Below are 21,901 nucleotides of genomic sequence, written 5' to 3'. Positions count from 1 at the left end.
AGGATCATCTTATAGAGAATAGAGGGTAGTTACAGCCAGGCACCGTGGTGCACGCCTTTAGTCCCAGCATGAGGAGGCAGAGACAGGCAGATCTCAGAGGTCTAGGCCAAAAGGCTGCTCTATAGGGCAAATTCCAGGACAGCCAGGGCAAGACAGTCTCCGTGGCTGAGAACTGCGCCGGTGCAAGACCATTTAGTTATGCCATCGCTCAGGCATAGACTTCTTTGGGATTCCAGCATAGACTGAAGATCAGCAGCTCCCTGGCACTCATCCAGGACTCCAGCACCAGACAGCCTCATAGATTGCACAGTTACCACCTTCTCCTTGCCTTTTCCTTCGTGAGACAGCTATTGTTGCACTATCAGATTCACAGCCTGTAAGCCAGTCTAATAAAATTTCCTCTAGCCTACGTTCATTCAATCGGGTGTGTTCCTTTAGAGAATCCTGACTAGTGCACTCAGGAACACAGATTCAGCTCCCCGAATAACCTGCTCCACCGTGGAGACGGATTTAGGAAGTTTCGATAGTTACAGAACAAAGGAAAGTCATAACTCAAAGCCGTTTTCAAATACATTTGGCGAGGATGTCAAGTAGGTAGGTTAGAGCGAAGCAAATGAATAATATTCCTTCTTGGCCCTTGGTAAAGGCACGTACGTGCCCAGAGATATCTATAAGGTGCTCAGTGCTTGTTGAGCGGATCAATTCAAGCTTCACTACACTTCCGTGAGATATGAAGCAGCGGCAGGATCCCTCCAACGCCAAGATGTGATGGGAATTCCACAGCGCAGGCGCCACAGCCACGCCTATTCCCTGTCTGGCCTGCAGGTGGCGCTGGAGGACGCAGTGAGGCCTGGCTGGAGGCGGGACTTCCTGTCTCTCGGGAGCACTTCCGGCCCTGTCCCGGGAAACAGTTCAGTTCGGGTGTGGATGCTTCAGCGGTTGTGGGCGGTGGAGCTGAGGAGTGGCATTCCGGCTTCTTTGTGGCCCGGAAATCAGGTGAGACTGTCGCTAGGCACCGGCTACAAAAACCAGGAGCGGGCCGACTTCAGCGCTGACGCCTGTCCTGAACGCTTGCGATGAAGGGGAGCGGACTCTGGACACCTGTGAGCAAGATACCACAGATGCTCAAACTCTAAATTCAGAGCCTTGATGCCTCGTCTATCAGGTGCCGCTGCTTAATCGGTGCTCTTGTTGCTGGTGTTCAATTCAGTTTTTACTTAAAATGAGGGCTGATTGACAGCTGTTGCTTCTAGAGAGAGTTCCTGCTCTTTGGTTTTGCGAGACAGAGTTTCCCTGTATAACAGTCCTGGCTGCCCTGGAACTCTCTTTGTAGACCAGGCTGCTGGCCTCTAACTCAACAGAGAGATCCGTCTGCCTTTGCTTCTGTAGTGCTGGTATTAAAGGCATGCACCACCGCGCCCTGCTTTTTTTTCTATATTCTGTGGTTGCCCATCTCGTTGGCACCTTTCCTGCCTCGGAGCCTTTTTCACTCACTGGTCGTTCTCCTTGGACCCTCTTCCAAGGTGTGTGCAGAGCTATCTCCCTGGCTGCCCTTAGGGAGCTCTCACTGCCCATCAGCTCCCTCCCCTGTGAGGGAGCGATTCTCCTGAGGCCCGTCTTATTCTCTTGCATTAGGATGCACAGTCCGGGTTTTAACCTGCTTCCTTGTAGCAGGCTCCACTGACTGTCACTTTGTGTTCTCTGGGAACCCTGGCGCACTCCTCAGAACCCTAATTAAGGTGACATTAGATACGTTCTCTCCAGGATGGACTTCCCCAGTGCTCTGAGCCCTTCGTTGTTTATGGCTGGGCCTCTTGGCATGACCGATGGCCCTGACCTGTCCTTCATGTGCAGCTGGAGGGATGCACTGACCATGCCATGGTCTCAGCCTCAGAACTGCAAGGTGAGGATGGGAATAGGACCTGTTCCTTGGTCCTGTCCTTATCACTCCTGGCCTGTGGGACAGATGATAGGGAAAAAGGACCAAGCGGATGTTGTGCACGGGCCACCCTGCTATCTGGAGTCACTCAACAGAGGCGATGGCTCCTCTGTCCTTCCTCTCCCCAGGTTCAGCAGGTGTTCATTGGCCTGCGTCTCTGTGTCAGGGTCCTTAACAGGCCCAGAGGTCCAGCACGAGGAAGTCAGACAACCCCACCCCAGGGCCTGGCAGTTACAGTGGGAGAGCTTAGCACCAGCGGGCAGCCCCTATGTGGTGTGGCCTTGGCTCTCCTGGAACAATGGGATGGCAGGGGGAGGGGGCAGGATTTCTGCTGGCATCTTGGGAGGGACATCTTCAACTTGCCTCGTAGAAATGAGTACACACAGGAGAGTAGGTCAAAGAGAGGGTGCGGGGGAGGGGTGTCCTTGGACCTTTGGACAAGGGAGCCTTGTTGGTATCTTCTTCGAGCCTCCCTAGCACACCAAATGGCAGGACTCAGAGGAAGTGGCTGACGAAGTGAGAACTCCTTGAGTTCTGGGTGGGACAGTCAGGACGGAGGCACTTTTTTCTTTGAAAGGTGGTGGGAAGGGGTTCAGAATACAGACTCCGGAGTTGGCTGCCTGGGTTCAGGTCACCTGGGGCAGGTGACAGCAACCTCGTCCTTTAGTGTCTACATCAGTGAAGTGACCAGCTTCTCAGAGTTGTCATGAGGGCTGAGTTACAGCCAGGTAGTGCACACTTGCCATATTCCTGCTGTCCTGTTCCCCCTAGGACGAGACATTGCCCTTGGCCAAGAACCTGCTGTGGGAACCGACAACACCAGGGCCCCTCCCCCTGCTGCCTCCTGGTCCTGGTAAGTGTCTCCTGGGCTCCCTCCAAGGACCTCAGCTCACTCTCTCATACACCACACACACACACACACACACACACACACACACACACACACACACACACACCTCTGGATACCCTGCTTCCGTGCCTTCTCAGGCTTTTCTCTGACATCCTCGCCCCCCCCCCCCCCCCCGCTAGATCCCTGGGACCCTGGTGTGACAGCTCAGGACCTCCTTTTCCGGGGAGGTCACTGCTACCAGTTCCGGTCTCAAGTTATACTGGATGTCGCTGAGCAGGTAAGTAGCCTCTGGGTGGGATTGTGTCTCAGCCTGTGCTGCACTGATTTACACAGCCAACCCTCACAGCTCAGCCGCTTCCTGTGGGACCACGGGGACATAGCCTTTGCCCCCCTGGGGAAACTTATGCTGGAGAACTTCAGACTGGCTGGGAGCCGGGTAAGCAGTCACCGCTGGTTGGGTGGTCAGCCACCTCCCCAGTGAGGCCCTAAGGTGAAAACCTGACAGCCCTTCCCTGCAGGGCCACTCGAAAAAGATGACCATAGTCAGCGTGAGGAAGCTGCTTCAGGACCTCGGTGGACACCAGCCGTGGGGGCAAGTAGCCAGTGAGAAAGCAGCCTGTGGTGGGATGTGGAAGGAGCTGGGACACCGACCAGGTTTTCCTCACAGTGTCCCCACACGGTCATGAGCCATGAGTTCACAAAATCTCCGGGTCTAAACAACTTAAGGGAAAAAGGGACCAATTCTTGGGGGACCTTAGCCACAGCCACATCCAGGTGTTCAGAATGTTAACAGGGCTCTACTTATTAAAAAAAAAAAAAAAAAATAGTGTCCAAAGTACCACAAATCATAGAAGAGACTTTGTGTGCCCTGGCTGGAGTCATCTGTGAGCCACTTGCTAGGAGGCACGTTAGGGTCCAGGATCGAGGTAGGGTGTATTCTAGGTAGCTATGAAAAAGGTTCTCTGTTTGTCCTTCACTGTCCCAATGCTATCCTCTGCTGCTCTGTCCCTAGGTGTCCCTGGGCTTTCCTTAGCCACCGGCTACGTCGCTTCTCCATCCTCGGTGGTCCTGTCCTAAGCAGGTCAGTGTCATTGCTTATGGGGAAGCTGCTGCACGAAGAGCTGGCTTTGCGGTGGGAACAGTCGCTGCTGGATGAGGCCTTCACTGGGGGCGCTTTGGCCTGGTTGCCAGGAAGGACAGCACGGGCTGGACAGCTGGTCTTTCCCAGTGGAGGTGCCTTGGACAAGCTGTGTATCCTTTCTGGTTTGCTGGGGATCCTGAGGCCATCCACAGACCGGTCCAGGGAAAGAATACGGTGTGTGACCAGACTGTACCCCAATCCTTAACTAGGGGCTCAGATTTCCAGGATGTCAGTGTAAAGTCAGGTGGCAACCCCCGGGTCCTGGAGGACCCTGGGCACATCCAGCTTCAGGGGCCCGTACGGCAGGTGGTGTCCAGCACTGTCCAGGGTGAAAGTAAGAAGTTCCTTCCTTTCCCCCCTCCCTCCTCCTCATCTAAGTAGCTACCATCCCCTACACAAACTGCAAGCTCGACCTCCCTGTCTTCCCCAGCGCTTCTGGCCGTCCGCTCTGACTACCACTGTGCCATGTGGAAGATTGACAAGCAGAGGCTACCAGCAGCCCTACAGGTGCTGCAGGTGGAGAAGGGGGCCACTGGTATTAGCCTCAGGTGAGGGACGTGGGCGTCCCGGCATGGACAAGGGTCTGGGGAAAAGGCAGAGTTGTTGGATCATAACAGGATCATCCTGTGCCCTGCAGCCCTCACCTGTCAGGAGAGCTAGCTATCTGCAGCCGTTCTGGAGCTGTGTGTCTGTGGACCCCACAAGATGGGTAACTTCCCTTTTCCCCCAAACCTTCCGCTCCTTCTGCTCTATGGCCCAGTCTTCCTTCCAGCCTAGCCCCTGAACACCCTTGTGCCCCCAGCCCCCACCAGAGCCACACTCATGGCCTCCTTTCCTTCTCAAGGCTGCAGCTAGTCTACAAGGACTCTGAGACGCTTGCCTTCCGTGATCCATCTCCCTGGCGCTGGGCAGACTTTACTGCCCACCCCCGGGTGCTGACTGTTGGGGACCGCACGGGTGTGAAAATGGTTGACATTCAGGTATTGGTGCCAGGGGACAAGAAGCAATAGTGCCCGAAATGATGGGCTGCAGGAGGCCCAACTCCAGCCTGAAGACGTAGGCTGACCATGCTGTGTTTTCCATAGGGCCCCCCGGGCTGTGGGCTGATGCTGTTCCGTGCCGGAGCAGAGGCTGCCTGCCAGAAAGGAGAGCGGGTGCTGCTTGCCCAGTACCTTGGTCAGCCAGGTCCTACCTGTACTCCCCTGCATCTCATCTGTACCCAGGTGAGCAGCTGCCTCCTCCTTGGGCTTCTGCCAGCAGGCCTGATGCACAGCCAGAAGAACCAGGCAGTAATGGGTCCCCATGCATAGGGCCTCAGTACGGGCACATGGACTGGGGCATCTGCAAAACCAGATGAGGACCTGCGAGGGGGCATAGGTCACTCTGGCTCAGCTCTCCAGGTGGCACAGGTGTCTACTGTTGGGAGTGTAAGGGTGGATGCCAGGGACTTGCTTCTTCTTGCCTCTAATGAGAACCCTTCTGGGATGGTGCTGCCTGCCCAGGAAACATGTTTCTGGTTTGCTAGGTCAGGTTGAGAGGGACTCGAGGGCTGATGGGAGTGCCCTCCTCTGGGTGTTGGGTGCCTCCTAACGGCTGCGTGGCTTGGGAAGAGGTATTGGGAGGCTGGTACTAGGCATCAGCCATGCCCACCTCTCCCCTCTTTTTCAGTTCTCTATCTACCTGATGGATGAGCGCCTCCCCCTGGTGCCAATGCTCAAGTGGGACCATGGCCTGCCGTCTGCACCCCTGCTTGCTCGCCTGCTACCCCCAGCTAGCCCTGGCTGCCCACGGCCCCTGCTACTGGGGGGACAGCGTGGACAGCTTCAACTACTGCATATAACAGGTCAGCCAGGCAGGCAGGGGTGAGGGTTGAGGTGGGGTGATTCATGGAAACATGCTAGGGCTGGGCCTAGTATGTCTAGCTCTGTCCTTTCTCCAGGAGAGGGGACCTCCATACCCAAGCTGGCAGGGCCTCCTCAGTCTCTGCCTTCCATCACGGACTCCCTCTCCGCCTTTCCCCTACTGGAACCCAAGCAGCAGCAGCAGCTGCAGGAACGTTTGGAGGCACCAGTCATAGGTATGATGGGCAGAAGGGCCTTGGGGTTGCTGTGGGGAGGTGTTGTCAGGCCCTAGAGCTCTTCTCCCCTGTCTAGGTCTGGCCGCTGCCCCACCCTGTGCCTCTGCCCCAGGGCTGTTGCTCTTCCAGCTCTCAGCAGCTGGAGACGTCTTCTACCAGCAGCTACGCCTCCAGCCAGCCTCCAGTCTTGGACAAGAGCCACCTGACCACCTAGCACCAGAGTGCCATGCACCCAGGGCAGCAGCACTTTCTGTGGAGCAGCAGTCTATACCCTCTTGGACCCCTCAGGCCAGTGCCCGTTGCAGCCGCTGGCTGGAGGGCCTTCTGCAGCTATCCCCAACTCATCCTGTGTGGACCGCCCCCACCTTCTCCCACCGCCGTTTTCTGGGCCCCATGGAGCTACAGAAGAGCGAGGAGAGCATGTCACAGAGGCTCCGAGCAGCTATGGCCAAGGGGCAGCTCCTGAGGCCTGCGGATCTGGGTACACTCCCCAAGGCAGAGCCGCCCCCTACACCTGAGTGCAGCCATCAGGATGAGCTCACTGAGCGCTTGGCAGAAGCCTGGGAAGGCCAGGCAGATGCCTGGTGGAAAAGACATCTAGGTCAGAGCTCAGAGCCCCAGAAACGGACCAAGCGGCCTAAGCACCGGACTCAGCTGTCTAGCACCTTCTCCTCCTTCACGAGCTGCTTGGACTTCCCAGCTACCAGCAGTGCCCCTCGTAGCCAAGTCCTCTCTACCTCAGAGACCTTGCCTTCACCTCCAGGGACCCTACCTTCCCAGGCGTTAACACAGGAGCGTGAGTGCCGAGAGACACTCCAGGCCTACAAGGCCAAGCCGCCACTTGAGAAGGACACTCCAGGACCTGTGGCCTCGCCACCCTCCCAGTCCTCCAGCCAATGGGCCATGCCCTTCAGGCAGAAAACACCTGTCCTCTCTGGCTCTCACCCTCCCCGAAAGAGGCCACGAATGGGCTTCTGAGGGTGGACAGCCATGCCCGGGAACTCAGTCATCATTCTAGAGCCTTGCAGTGAGCTTAGCCACCCCACGGACAGTGTGCCTGTGGGAAGCTGAGCGGTTGAGAGCTGAGCTGAAGCAATGTCTGTTTCATGTATTTGTATGCAGGTTATTTTATTCAGAGAGCTGGCTGCAGAGGCTGCCACAGGGTCACTGACGCTAGGACTCTGCAGGTCCCAAGTTCCCTACTCGTCCACTGTGCATCACCCCTGCCTTTTCCCACTGCCACTCTCTGGGCCACATGGAGCTGAAGAGCCAGGAGAGCGTGTCACAGAGGCTCTGTGCAGCCGTGGCCAAGGGGCAGCTCCTGTGGCCTGGGTATCTGGATACACTCCCCAGGGCAGAGCCACCTCCTGCACCTCAGTGTTGATGGGTTGATGGAAAATAGAGCCACTGTGTCAGTGTTGGCCTCCAGGGGCTGAGGCCTTGCCTGCCTCCTGCAGTGGCACAGTGGGTCAGCAGCTACTGTTGTGGGTTGTCTGTCCAACAGTCCACATAGGTTCTGTAGGAGTTGACACTTTGGCACTGGCTCAAGGACTGAATAAACGTGTCCAGTGGCCATGAGCTGGATGGTCATGTGGGCAGAGCACATGTGTCTGCTGTGTGAAGCGCCACTCCTTCTGCCCTGGGGACACACATACATTTGATAGCACAATGCGATTAGGTTTCTGACCTCATAGGAAGAGCCTGATTGGCAGCCCAGTAACCTGCTGACTTGTGTGGGTCTTAAAATGTTTATATACTCGGGGGATCTGTAACCAGGGGGAACAGATGCATTGGGTACAAGGCACATAGGTGTGGCTGCACAGTTCCTGCCATGCAGGGTTCCAGAGTGTATATCAGCAATGCGCAGGAAAGGGTGCCCTGCATCCACTTCACTGCTAGCCTAAGTGTAGACCGCCTTGGGGTTCAGTCCACGTCAAGTTCAATATCTTCCAGGCGTACACTGATGTGGGGCTCTGCCAATGAAGACCGTGCTTCGTTCTCAGCTCCGGCTCCTCAAGGGTTAGGAGAGAAGAAATTAGTATTTGGGTGCTGACTTAAGACAACAAGACCAATACTATGATACAGTGATCGAACAGTGTCATGCTGCAGCCTTAAAAGCTTGGGACATGGTGGAGGCACCTGCTAAGATACTAGTGCTGAGGAATGATTCTCCTGGCGTAGTCAGCAATCCCACCAAAGTTGCTGCTGGAACCTGGAACAGCAGCTGAAACCTGAAGCTTCAGCTGGAATCTAAAACCTTGAAGCTTTCCCTGGGGCAGTTCTCTCTAGGAGCATCTCTTGAAGTGTTGCAGTCAACAGCCAAAACAGTCCCAAGTCCTCTCTCCCAAGCCTCTTGTTTTGGCCTCTTATATATATCTCCTCTCAGAGTCTCCATGTTTTCATCTGACAACATCCAAGTTCCCCCAAGAGCTGGGGATAAACATCCTGCTCTCTCACAAGTCTGTTCCCCATCCCACACTTGGGATCAACACAAAAACATGTTTCTCTCTCCTACACTTGGGTAAAGCTGCCCTTTGTGCTGAGCACTAGTCCAGGCCAGCCACATACTCCTTCAGAAATGACCCTTACTGCTGGGCAAGAGAAGCACGGGATATAAGCCACCTAAAAGGCAAGTACTTGCCTACAATGCACATCCAGCCCTGGCTGCTATTCTGTTTGTGCTGACTAGGCTGCTCAGACTGCTCTCTGTCTGCACAGAGTGCCAGGTGCATGATTGCAGCTGCCATGGCTCGGCTGACTAACACTAGTGTTTTTGTCACCCAGCCCTCCTCCAGAGCCTCTGGTCTGGACCGTAAAGCCAGGTGATACACCACAGCAGGTGGTCACTTATGAATGGTGCAGAAATCCCCACCTGCTACCCTCTCCCTGAGATCCAGCCAGCTAGAGAGGGTCTGCAGTTTGCCTCCCTACCTAGTGTTACCTAGTGGAATGTCTGCAAGCTGCTGGCTGTCTCCATCTTCACGAGACTGGGCAAGTGCAGGGTCACTTGGGTAAGTTTGGGGTGGCAGTGACTGGTTTGACTCTCCCTCTCCCAGCTCCTGGATGAGGGGTCGTGCAGAGGTGCTGCTGGAGTCTTGACCTTGGGTTTCCAACTCCGTTGTTGCTGTTGGCTTACATATGTCTGAGAAAGGCACCCAGGCAGTCTTCGAGGGGTCCTTGGAGACTGCAAATATGTGTGAGAGCACATCTGTGTTGCCAACAGAGAGGGGACAGTCATCCAGTGCGAGGTCACTGTCATCACTCAAGCTGGAAATGGCCTGGATTTTCGGGATGCTGGTTTCCTGGTGAGAGAGTGTGAAGTGTACCTGCTTCTCCCATGGTCACAACACAGGGAAGCACATGCAGAGAGGTACGGAGGAAGCAGGCTGGTTCAAGGCCTCAGGAAGGACACCTCAACCAAGTAGCTTCTCCATGCTCTGCTCCCTACTCACACAGCTCCCCTATACCTCACCATACCAAAGCCTGGACTCTAGCCTCTGGTGCCGCCCTGTAGCGCAACAACTCTTTAGGATTTTGTTCCTGGACCTCAGTCCCCACAGGGCTCTGGCCTCTGTGCTTATTTGGGGGTTGTGAGAACTGGTGCAGAGGTTCCCTCCAAAGCCTTCTGGGAATGAGGTCTGACATAGTTGGTTGCTGGCTCCTAGTTATGCCTAGGTAGGAGAGTCAGGTGCCTCATGCACGCTCCTGCTCTCTAGGTACGGCTTTAGCAGACAAGCTTGGGAGATGTGAATAGGAACACAGTTCATTTCATTCAGCCACCAGTAGAACTTGCTTCAGAAAGCCCAAATAGCTGAAATAAGCCCTCCGAGGGGCCAGAGAGCAGCTGTCTCCTCAGTGAGGTGGAAGTGTGCCTGCTTCGCTCCAAGGTGCAGCTCACTTTCCTGAGGAGGAAATGGCCCTTAAGGGACAGGCATGATGGTCCACTCGTGTAAGCCCAGTTGAAGGCCTGCCTGGTCTAGTGAATGAGTTCTAGGCTAGCCACGGGCTACAGAGTGAAACCCTGTCTCAAAAATAACAGAACTAGGCATGGTGCATGCTTGCAATCCCACTACTTGGGAGGCTGAGGCAGAGGGGGGCTGCCACAGGTGGTGGTCATTCTGGGTTAGGGGAGGCAGGTGCTGACCTTGGTCTCATCTTCCACAGACATGTCAGTGCCATCAACATCCTCCAAGTCGGGCAGATCCTGAAAGAGCCAGTTACCACATGTCATCCAGAGACACAGTGGAAGACAGTGTCAACAGGAGACAAGATGTCATGAAGGACCATCACCAAGGCCCTCCCACCCATACCTACCAGAAGACCTCAGCATGTTCAAAGACACACTGCTACTTTAAGTCCAGCCATCTAACCAATGGAAGAGGGCTTGCAGGCTGGGCACGGGAAGATTGTCACCACTTCTTCATTTTGTTCTGTCACAGGGAACCCAAACTCTAGAGTACCTCGTACACATTAGTCTGGGTCTCACATATCTCCTGAAAACCTGGAAACCACATCACCAGTTCCTACTCCATAATAGGATGACGGTATAACTCCACTTATCTCAGAACACCCCGTCAGAGCTTAGCATCAGACTCAACCACATGCTCCTGTGTTCTGTATGGTAGTTCTTGAATGCAAAGCTTAGGGCATGGGCAGGCAGACAGCCCTAGCTACATGGGTTTGCATGACCCTGAGCTATCGCTCCATTAAATTGCAGTTCTTGGGACAATGTGTAGTTTCTCATGCCTTGCATGCAGGAAATACTGTCATCCAAATGGGAGGAGCCTTAGGGGCAATAACACAGCTGTATCCCAACATTGCTGGGAGGGACCCTGGACAATCATACCACGGTGAGCCATCAGGAAGCCAGAGTGGGGACCAGTCAATGAGGTGGCTAGGGCCAGACTTTAGGCCTGAGGCCCAGCAGACTCCAGTGTGGCTTTCACAGTCCAAGTGAGGTAAATGGACCAGCCCCCCAAACTGAGTAATGAGCAGGGTGGCTGGGGGTGTGCCTTGCTAGCTGTGCTGTACCTGTTCCCTGGGGAATTCCTGGAACTCCTGATACAGGGAAGACCACAAAGGTGTTACCCCACCCTCAGATTGAAGCCCCTTGCTCACAGCGATAAAAAGCCTCTCCTTGGTCTCCAGGGCAGTGGCCTCTGTGTCTTCTGTTCTGGCCCCATCGGTAGATGCCACTCGGGGTGTAGACTCTGGGGAACAGCAGTGAGAGGTTACTGGCCCTGGCATTGGTTTCAGATACAAAGACTGGGTGACAAACTAGCAGTTAAAGTGGAAGGACAGACCTTCCTGGATGTGGCTGGGTAGCCACTAAGATAGAAACTACAGGAGTCCTCTACTCAGGGCAGGGCTGCACCCCTACCCCCAGCTGAGGAAGGGCAGGAAGAAGCTGGCCCTTCTGTGACAGGCAATGAGTCTAGAGACGGCAGAAGCAGCTGAGCCTGAATGGTTCACTGACCAACCTGCTTGAACAATGGTCTATGAAAAAGTACAGCCACTAGAAGAACTAGTCCAAGAACAGCTGGAGCCCACCAGCCCTTGGAATTCTCCTGTATTTGTCATCAAAAAGAAATCTGGCAAATAGAGGATGTTAACAGATCTCAGAGCAATTAATAAAATTTATTCAGCCAATGGGATCATTACAGTCCAGAATCTCATTACCTTTCTTTCTTCTTTCTTTTTTTTTTTTTGTTTTTCAAGATAGTGTTTCTGTGTGCTGGGACTAAAGGTGTGTGCCACCACGCCCACCACTACCTTTCTTGTTACCTAAAGAATAACCTATTATAGTGATTGACTTAAAGGAAAGGGATGTATCCAGGACAAGTGCTGGTTCCAGAGCCCAGAGAGGCCAGCCCTGCAGCCCAATGGAGGTCTCTCTGTCAACCTGCACACCTGTCCATCAGGTGTGACGCCTGCTCTCTAAAGTCAGGGGCCTGTGCCACTTAACACAGCAAGGCTGCCTGGATGGGCGGAAGCACTATGGGTCTTCCTCTGTCAGGCCCTCCTTGCCAAGTTCCTAAACCCTGTCCCCATGTGGTCTGTTCACTACAGCTGGGCACAGGAGAGGAGTGGCTGAGCCAGAAGTCCATCCTGACCTGTACGTCCATTTGTGACATTTGTATCATAGGTGGTGACACAGCACCACATGCTGAACCCAGGAGCACTGTACCTTCAAATATGAGCCAGCACATCCATGTGTGGAAAGCTACAGGACAAGCAAGACCCTTGCTAAACAGAACCATTTTTCTGTTCTACGGAAGCTCAGAACAGGTAGGCCAAGGGTCTGGCTGTCTATCCTGAGTTAGAGACAGCAGCCTTCTTTTGTTGAATAATAACCAAAGCAAGGCATGTCCCCAGTCCCCAGACAGACATTGTGGCACAGAGCCTCATCAAACTCCAAAGAGCCATAGCACACCTGATTGTTGGGGGTTGGTCTGGTGATGTGTGTTCTGATGCTAAATTGCTGGCTTCCAAGATCTAGCTGCTGCCCAGACAAGCACATACTCCTTGCTGTGTAAGCCTTGCCTAAGAAATCATTCCTGTTTGACCAATAAAAAGCTGATACCTATTTTTTGCTGTAAGTAGTTTATTGTATATATGTGGAATAATACAAATCTATATGTAAAAAATTCAAACAAACAAAAAAACCCCCAAAAAATTAAAAAGCCAATACCTGGGCAGGGCCAGAGGAAGGGACCTCACACCCTGTCAGGTTGGGACTCTAAAATGTTGTGTCCATGGCCCTGTGGACAAAAACCATTCCAAGCCAGTCTCCATGGCACCCTGAGGAAGTCGGGGTTACCTATCAGTAGACATAGTCTAGAGTCATGTGAGAGGAAAGCCTCCCATGAAGGACCACCTGCATCAGACTGGCCCATGGGTGTGTCTGTGAGGGGCGGTCTTGATTTCTAATTGGAATAGGAGGATCCAGCCCACTATGCAAAAACCATTCCCGGGCAGGTGGCTCCCAGCTGTATAAGAAACCTAGTTGAGCATGGCCCAGAGGGAGCTCCAGCGAGCCAGTAAACAGAGTAAGCAGAGTTTTCTGGTTCCTGCTTGAGTTCCTGCCCTGACATCCTCAGTGATGGACTATGACAAGGAAGTATAAGCCAGTGAACCCTTTTCCTCCTTGCTTGTTTTTGGTAAGAGTGTTTTATCACAGCAACAGAAAGCAAGCTAGCACAGGGTCTTTCTCTGGGACTTGGGGCTCATGCATAAAGCCAGGCTGGCTGGCAAGTGAGTTCAGAGATCCACCTGTCTCCCTGTCTATTTTTATTGCGTTGGTGTTTTGCCTGCGTGTATGTCTGTGAGAGGGTGTCAGAACCCTGGACCTGGAGTTATAGATGATAGTTGTGAGCTGCCCTGTGGTGCTAGGAATTGAGCCTGGTCCTCTAGAACAACAGCGAGTGCTCTTAACCACTGAGCTATCTCTCCAGCCCCCAGCTCTCTGTCTCTTAAGATCCGCATTTTTAATGATTCTAACATTTGTAATGAAAGCAGCCTCCCTGGGGTGTGAGATGGTCCTGTGTGCTTGTTTGGTAGCACGGTTCCCTTTGTACAGCAAGTGTCAAATACATATTTGGCCAGGATGGCTTCATCCAAAACCCAGTGTAAACCATCACTGCTCCTTCTGTTGGTTCCAGATGACCCACTGGCTCAAGTCAAATATTCTGCTAATAGCTTTCTTCGTTGCTTATATAATTTTAACCTGGTTTTAATGTGACCTGTTGTGTTTTCAAGGGTGCATAATTTCCCGTGGACTATATTTTCTAAAAAGAGAACCAAAGGCAGTGAATTCAGAGTCTGAGCCATGGCTGTGTGCAGGGACAGAGGCCATAGCTGTGTGCAGGGACAGGGGCCACAGCTGTGTGCAAGGACAGAGGCCATAGCTGTGTGCAGGGACAGGGGCCACAGCTGTGTGCAGGGACAGGGGCCATAGCTGTGTGCAGGGACAGGGGCCACAGCTGTGTGCAGGGACAGGGGCCACAGCTGTGTGCAGGGACAGGGGCCACAGCTGTGTGCAGGGACAGGGGCCGCAGCTGTGTGCAGGGACAGGGGCTACAGCTGTGTGCAGGGACAGGGGCCATAGCTGTGTGCAGGGACAGAGGCCATAGCTGTGTGCAGGGACAGGGCTCCCCTCTATGGTCTCAGCTGCCTTACCTTCAGTGGTGACCACCATGGGTGTCTGAGTATAAGCCAGGCTCCCAGACTTGGATCTTCCACTGTCCCGCTCCTCACCACCACAGGCAGCTGCTTTTCCCTACCTGGCTTCTCTGGGAACAGTTCATCTTTGGCTTCAAAGCTCTCCTTCACAAAAAACAACATCTTCTGCTGGGTTTCCCCCATGCATGGCTCTTCCTGAGCCTCCGGGCTGGCGGGGGGAATCTCCTCACTGTCAGGCAGGGGTGTCTCCCCTAGAGAAGTGAAGTCCAGAGTTGAACTAGGAGCTCTGCCTGAGGCTGGGCTGGGCTGACAGAGACATGCTCCTAGGTTGGCTGGAAGGTAGTCTTGCAGAGGAAGGTCATTGTGAGTATGTCCCCAGGGTCACACAGGCTGATAGCTGCTGACAGGGCCCTGCTTCAGGAAGGACCCAGGGATTTGTGAAAGGCCCTGCCACTGCTCAACACACCTGTGCCACCACACACACACTGATCAGATGAATTTTGGCTTAGGGTTAAAACTGAGTTCTCACCAGCTTTTGAAGTAGTCCCGAGCATGCTCTGTCCTTTCATGCTATGTCTTCCTACCAGTCAGAGCCCCCAGCACTGGCAACTATGAGACTACAGCACAAATCAACTGTAAATGCTGGAGGATGCTCTACGTTTTTATGGGTGTTCCCAGCATTTATGTCTATGCACCACAGGAGCCAGAAGAGGGTGTCAGATCCCTTGGGATTGGAGTGACAGATGCTTGTGAGCCACCTTATGGGTACTGGGAATCAAACCTGAGTCCTCTGGAAGAACAACCAGTGCTCTTAACTGCTGAGCCATCTCTGCAGCCCTCAAGGTTTAATTCTTTATGTAATAATAATGGCGCACTTCTATTCCGTTAGCGTGCAAATCAGCTTTCCTCATTAAATGAGAAGACTGTATGTCTACCACAGAATCAGGCTGACATTAATTTCTTGTGATCTATCTGCAGTGAGTGTCTGGCCTTTAGTCTGTTTTCTAGACCATTACGCTCGGATCATGGGAAAAGGGCCACACTCTGCAGCGTGTGCAGCTGTGGTCTGGGGCCACACTCTGCAGCGTGTGCAGCTGTGGTCTGGGGCCACACTCTGCAGCGTGTGCAGCTGTGGTCTGGGGCCACACTCTGCAGCGTGTGCAGCTGTGGTCTGGGGCGCACCTCTGGCTCTGGCCTTCTTCCGTTCCTCAGCCCGCCGCTTGATCATGGCCAAGGCTTCCAGGCTGTCTGTTATCTTCTTGTGTTCCCTGTTCTCCCACTGGCGCCGCTCTTCCTTCTCAGCTGCATATCCCCCTCGGGCCCATGCCTCTGCGCACGCCCTAGGTAAGGACAAGGACAGAAGGGGAGCTGGGCACGGGCACATGCTGTCTATACCCGAGCAGGAGGAATGCCATGAGTTTAGGCTAAATAATGAGTTCCAAGAAGTACAAGAGCCTGGGAGGCAGGGAAGGGGTTGGGGGAAGGGAGGGCTTAGGGCTGAGTTAACTATTCTACTTAAAGATTTCTTTCCATTTCATCTTATGTGTATGTATGTATACCATAAGCATGCAGGTGATATGAGAATCCAGAAGAGGGCATCGGATCACCTGGGGCTGGAGTTACAGGTAGTTATAAGCTGTGTTGGGAACCCAACTAAAGACCGTTGCGAGGACAGCAAATGTTCTCGACCTCTGAGCCATCTCTCTATCAGGCTCCCCTCAACTTGTAAAAATTAAAAGAGAATTATAAACATATGCTGTCTGGCCAAACTTGTTCAGTCCTTGGTGTTGTGTCTGTGTACATGTGTGTGCAGGTGCACAGATGTGAACATGCATGTGGAAGTAGGGTATGACCTTGTGTGTGTCTCCTCTTCAGGCACCATCCCTCCTGGGGCCTGAAGCTCCTGAGTAAGCTAGGCTGGCTGGTCAGTGCATCCACCCACAGAGCCAGGATGCCAGGTCCAAGCCACAGGGGTCAGCTTGTTATGTGGGCTCTGGAGCCTAAGTTAACTCTCATGCTTATTGAGGGAAGCACTTTACTGACTGAGCCATCTCCTCGGCCCCTTGAACTCACTCATTTCTTCAAAGTTAAGAAGCTGGAGAGATGCTAGGCGTGGTGGTGCACGCCTTTAGTCCCAGCACCCGGGAGGCAGAGGCAGGCGGATCGCTGTGAGTTCGAGGCCAGCCTGGTCTACAAAGTGAGTCCAGGACAGCCAAGGCTACACAGAGAAACTCTGTCACAAAGAAGAAGGAGGAGGAGGAGGAAGAGGAGGAGGAAGAAGAGGAGGAGGAGGAGAAGAAGAGCAGCAGCTGGAGAGATGGTTTGGTTCACTGCTTGCTGCTCTTGGAGAGGACATGAATTCAGTTCCCAGGCCCACCCTGGGTGGCTCACAATTTCCTGTAACTCCAGGTCCAGGGGATTTTATGCCCTCTTCTGGTCACACACACATAAAAGTAAAAACAAAACTTCAAAAGAGTTTTAGAGTTTACTTATTAATTTTCTTTTTTATTATGTACACAGTGTTCTGCCTGCCTGCCAGAAGAGGGCATCAGATCACATGATATATGGCTGTGAGCCACCATGTGGTTGCTGGGAATTGAACTAAGGACCTTTGGAAGAGCAGACAGTGCTCTTAACCTCTGAGGCATCTCTCCAACCCCTCACTTACCAATCTTAGGTCAACTTGGCTCATCAGATGTAATAAGTGTCCCCAAGAGGTTGCCAGATGCTTGTACTGGGAAACTGGGGTGGGGGCTGAGAACTCTGTACTCCTGCTTAGCTTTCCCTTCAGCCAAAGCTGCTCCTTCAGAAAGGCACACTATTATTTTAAGTGAGCTGACACAAAGCCAACATTTCCCAAAGAACAGGGGACAATGGCCAGAGCATAAGGAAAAGCCACCTAACAAGAGCCACCATGATCTAATCATAAGCATGACAAGCCCCACTTTGCAATCCACAGCAGGAGTCAAAATGCTAGATTTTGGCAAGGATGCAGAAAACTTAGATCCTCTCACAATGTGCTGGGAAGAAAGGAAGATAGTATTGCCATTTGGAAAACCATTTGGTCATCTGGCCCATCAATTCTCCTCCTCCATATTTACCTAGAGGAATCAAGCCCGTGTCTGCACAAGGATGTGCACACACACAGCCACAAAAGCATTCTTTACAAGACTGTAAAAAATGAAGACAAGAGCCAGCAAGATGGCTCAACAGGGAAAGGAGTTTGCTGGCAAGCCTGATGACCTTAATGACCTTAGTTCAGTGTTCAGTTCCCAGGACCAACACAATGCAAGCAGACCTCCTGTGTAAGCAGGTGTGCCATGGTGTGTACACACACACACACACACACACACACACACACACACACACAGTAGTTGTAAAAAAAAAAGTAATTATTCTGTGAGCAAGTGTTCCTGACCCTGTGGTAGACAGTGAGGGTGCCATTAATGGGGTCCAGTGGGTACTTACTGATTTGTGAAAATACTCAAAAATAAAAAAGCTTGAAAGTCTAACAAGTGTGCTCGACTAGCAAGCATGCAAACGCAAAGGTCTCCTTGCTTACCTGTCTTTGGGGAAAATTGGCCTGTCATCCAGATAAGTCAAGTGCTTCAGACGAACGGTAACTGTCCTGCGGTAATTTGGGATATTTTTGGTCACTGCGTTTCCCATCAGGTTCAGCACACGCTACAAAGCAACATACAGGGTCAAACTGGTTATCAAAGGCAGACAATTGGGGCCCACTAGAGGGCTCAGTGGGTAAAGGCGCTTGCTGCCAAGCCTGATGACCTTAGTTCAGTCTCCAGAACTGACATGGTAGGAAAAACCTGGCTCTTGAAAGTTGTTCTCTCACCTCTACATGCATTGCCTGCCTAACATATCTATGCCTCCACACACGCAAACACCACACACACACATCACACAATACAATAATAAAACACACAAGATGATGGCATCGTCACATTATGTGCCCTCAAAATAACACCACCATTCATTTTCTTGAGCAAAACAAAGTGACACGACAGTGAAAAGGTCTCCTGTGCGGTGACGCTGGAGCCACACAGACTGCTCAGCACCCTCTTTTCTATCCTGGAAGAACACCGAGGTTCTTTCTGAGTCTTGCCGTTCTGTTAGCTTCATCTCTCAACATCTCTTACTGAAACACACTTTGGTCTAATTGTTTCTGGTTCTTCCTACCTGGGACCCATTTCAAGAGAATATTTGCAGGGGCAGCGGATAAGAGCCAATGGCTGAGGGAGGCCAGGCTTAGCTACATGAGACCTTGTCTCATAACAAACAATGATGAAATACACATGACTGGGATGGATGTACAGGCCACCAGGAGATGCCTTTTCACTGGGGGTCAGATCCCCTGGGAGTCAGAATACAGCAAGGAAAAGTTAGCTCAGCAATGTCAGCGACCTTCTCCCATGGCCAGTTATGCACCTTCTGGTCTATGCCTCAAGAGTCTGAAAGGGTTAATGAGAATCAATCATTTTGCAATCTGTTTGCCTTATCGAACTAGGCACTTTACATATGTAAAATGGTTTATGATGCTGTTGAGGAAACATATCCATATTACATATAAATGGGTTAGCTTTGAACTTGCCAGGTGTCTTAGTCAGTGTTTTATTGCTATGGTCTATGGTCATGCAACTCTTACAAAGAAAAGCATTTAATTGGGGCTGGCTTACAGTTCAGAGGTTTAGTTCATTGTCACCGTGGTGGGAAGCATGGTGGTATGCAAGTCACTTGAGAAACTCAGCTAAAACCACTGTTCTGAAGCTATTTCTTCCAGCTTGAAACTGCTCCTCTTGGGGGAGGTGGGGACCAAAAGAAATAAGGAGAGCTGGAGAGCTGGCTCAGAGGTGAAAAACACTGTCTATTCTTCCAAAGGTCCTGAGTTCAATTTCCAGCAACCACTTGGTGACTCACAACTATCTATAATGAGATCTGGTGCCCTCTTCTGGTGTGTAGGCATACATGCAGGCAAAACACTGTATATGTAATAAATAAATCTTTTTTAAAAAGAAAAGAAAAGAAGAAAAAGAAAGAAGGAAACACACAAGGCTCAGGAAGTAAGCAAAACTAAGACTCCCAGCCTCAGAAAGCTGAAACTTAGCCAGGTGTGGTGGTGCAGGTCTTTAATCCCAGCACTTGGGAGGCAGAGGCAGGCAGATCTCTGTGGGTTTAAGGCCAGCCTGGTCTACAAAGAGAGTTCCAGGACAGCCAGGGATACACAGAGAAACCCTGTCTCAAAAAACAAAACAAAAGAAAAAAGCTGAAACTGCGTAAGGTCTCGGCTGTCTACTGAGGGTATGTGGAAGATACTCAGCGATAGCTGCGAGCTGCCTGCAAGCCATGTAGGGAGCTCCAGGGACCAGCTCCAAGAGTGACACCATCTGAGCAGGCTTCCCAGCGATGCAGGCTTTGAGTGGCCCATGCTCCTGTAGATAAGCCCAGTAAACTCATGCATTTACTGTGATTTGGGTGGACTCCATGCTTTGCTTTCTTGACAGTGCGCTGCTAGGGGCATCCGGATACTTGTCCAGATCTCCCCAGGACAAGTCACATGACTACAAAAAGGGAAAAGGAAGGAAGGAGGGAAGGGAAGGAGAGAGGGTGATGTTTCTGAAGCACGCTGTCTGTGCCATGCTGCACTTACCAGACAGGGCATGCTCTCGAGCACACTCAGGATCTCGGGGTCACTCAGTATGTTATGGGAGAGGTCAAGGACACAGAGCTGCAGACACTCCCTGAGGTGCTCAATGTCTGCCACAGTCTCCAGGCGGTTGTGGGCCATTTGCAGTGTGTTCAGGACAGGGAGGCAGGCTGGAGGGGAGGTGGTACAAGTGAGCAACGGTGGCACCTGCTCCCGGCCCACTCTATAGAATCTCAGCTAGGAAGCGGCATGGAGCAGGGCTGGCAGGCTTACAGAGGTTCTCGATGGTCTTAATGTAGTTGTTGCTCAGGTTCAGGGCGTCCAGCTTCTGCAGTGGCTCCAGGTTCTCGATCTTATGCAACAGGTTCACTTGCAGGAAGAGGCAGCGCAGCTCACTCTGGGCCTGCAGGTTCTCAATCCTCTGGATGCCATTGCACTCCAGCCAGAGGCAGCGCAGGCCTGTGTACTCCTCCAGATTCTCAATGCGGTCAAAGCCTGGTGGGGAGGGGCTGGTGAGGCACCTGTATGCTCAGAGGGGAGGAGCCTGGACGCTTGGTTTTGTCTGTTGGCAGCGGCTGTGTGTGTCGAGTTTCTACAAATTGTGATGTTGAAAGCCATTACCTCTAGGGAGGTAAGAGAAGGGGCCTGGGGTTGGGTAGGGTGAGGAGTTCCTGAGGTCCGGCCACATGCTGGCATTAGTACCCTCTTGGAGAAAGAGTGCCTGGCAGAGTGGCCCACAACAGTGATCCCAGCTCTCTGGAGGCTACGGTAGGAGAATCACAAGTTTAAAGCTACCTTGGGCTACAGACCGTGAACTTGAGAGCAGCCCTAGCAGACACTGAATCTGCTAGCATCTTGGTCTTGGACTTGAGAGATTAAGTCACCCACATCTCTTTCCCCCTTTTCTTTCTTTCTTTTAAACAAAAAGATATTTTTTTTTGTTTTTGGGTTTTTGAGACTGGGTCTCTCTATGTCAGTGGTTCTCAACCTTCGTTATGCTATGATTTTTGTTTGTTTGTTTGTTTGTCTGTCTATCTTTCTGTTTTGAGACAGGGTTTCTCTGTATAGCCTTGGCTGTCCTGGGCTCACTTTGTAGACCACAGCAATCTACTTGCCTCTACCTCCCGAGTGCTGGGATTACAGGCATGCACCACCATGCCTGGCACTTTTAAATTTTTTTAATTTTTTTTTTCTAGGCAGGGTTTCTCTGTGTAACAGCCCTGGCTTTCCTGGGCTTACTCTGTAGATTGGGCTGGCCTTGAACTCACAGCAATCTGCCTGCCTCTGCCTCCCGAGTGCTGGGATTAAAGGCATACGTTAGCATGCCCAGCTAGTAACAGCTTTTCTTTGCAAAGCCACCTCCCCCTTTTCACTTCTAGAATGGGAGATTGAACCCAAAGCCTCATACCTGGTGGGTGAGTACTGTTCCACTAAGCTGCACTCAAGCCCTCTTAAATCATTGTTCAACTAGTCTCCATGCCTCTATATGCCTCTTTCCTCTACTCTGATGCAAGTCTCAGCTTCTCTCTGTGTCTCTGTCTCTGTCTCTCTCATTCTGGCCCACCCTCCAGCTCTTGTCCCATGCCTCCCCCATCACTAGGAAAAGCCCCTTTACCCATTTGCTCTCTCTCGCCCCTCAGCAGCAAGTCTCTAAGCCATCCTTTCCCTTTTGTTTCCACCATTACAAGCAGAAGCTGGGGTACCCAGTGACATCCTTACTACTAAGTCATATTGTTGGCCTTATCCCTCCTTGACCTCTTAGCCTCAGACCCATTTTTCCATTCCAGCCTGGCACCTCTCCCTCAGCTTATCACAGGCTTTGTGCTGCCGCTGAGATACAATCCTAGCTAGCCCTCCTTTCCTTTTTTTATTTTGGGACAAAAAACAAACCACAAACAAACAGACAAACAAAAAACTGAACAGGGAGAAGAGTGGCCCCGAGATGACAGTAAGGCAAAAGTATGGCATGTGTCATTTTGGACCTTGTCCCCTTTTCCCATCCTGTTCTTGCTCTCTGTAGAGCCAGCAGCCAATGAGAGGCGTACATGGTGGGG

At 52.2% G+C, this 21,901-nt stretch overlaps 2 protein-coding genes across 2 annotated transcripts in view; one reads left to right on the top strand and one right to left on the bottom strand.

Annotated features, from left to right (window-relative positions):
• The first annotated feature begins 1,722 nt into the window (after positions 1-1,722).
• Positions 1,723-6,985, top strand: Taf1c (TATA-box binding protein associated factor, RNA polymerase I subunit C). Its single transcript, XM_051168986.1, has 14 exons — positions 1,723-1,903; positions 2,711-2,792; positions 2,969-3,066; positions 3,136-3,225; positions 3,308-3,381; positions 3,802-4,040; positions 4,148-4,264; positions 4,361-4,478; positions 4,568-4,639; positions 4,775-4,910; positions 5,016-5,153; positions 5,599-5,773; positions 5,870-6,007; positions 6,084-6,985. The coding sequence occupies exons 1-14, from the start codon at positions 1,766-1,768 to the stop codon at positions 6,983-6,985; spliced, it is 2,517 nt and encodes an 838-aa protein (XP_051024943.1). The 5' UTR covers positions 1,723-1,765.
• Positions 6,986-7,442: 457 nt separating this feature from the next.
• Dnaaf1 (dynein axonemal assembly factor 1) overlaps positions 7,443-21,901 on the bottom strand; it is a 20,619-nt gene continuing 6,160 nt past the window's right edge. Inside the window, 10 exon segments of the mRNA XM_051168636.1 lie at positions 7,443-8,019; positions 8,949-9,309; positions 10,152-10,211; positions 11,126-11,217; positions 14,186-14,236; positions 14,239-14,439; positions 15,371-15,528; positions 17,751-17,872; positions 19,851-20,017; positions 20,121-20,342. Coding sequence (XP_051024593.1) covers positions 7,931-8,019; positions 8,949-9,309; positions 10,152-10,211; positions 11,126-11,217; positions 14,186-14,236; positions 14,239-14,439; positions 15,371-15,528; positions 17,751-17,872; positions 19,851-20,017; positions 20,121-20,342 — 1,523 coding nt within the window. The 3' untranslated portion in view covers positions 7,443-7,930.

This window comes from Acomys russatus, chromosome 26 (genome assembly GCF_903995435.1).
Source record: "Acomys russatus chromosome 26, mAcoRus1.1, whole genome shotgun sequence".
Lineage (NCBI taxonomy): Eukaryota > Metazoa > Chordata > Mammalia > Rodentia > Muridae > Acomys > Acomys russatus.
Note: the sequence above shows the minus strand (reverse complement) of the source record. Positions and strands in the feature narration are given on the sequence as shown.

Excerpts from the sequence above, each read along its gene's own strand:
- Taf1c (XM_051168986.1), top strand. The coding sequence starts at position 1,766 with ATGGACTTCCCCAGTGCTCTGAGCCCTTCGTTGTTTATGGCTGGGCCT. Across the intron at positions 4,041-4,147 it reads AGGTGCCTTGGACAAGCTGT|ATTTCCAGGATGTCAGTGTA; the intron begins GTATCCTTTCTG and ends CTAGGGGCTCAG. Across the intron at positions 6,008-6,083 it reads TTTGGAGGCACCAGTCATAG|GTCTGGCCGCTGCCCCACCC; the intron begins GTATGATGGGCA and ends TCCCCTGTCTAG.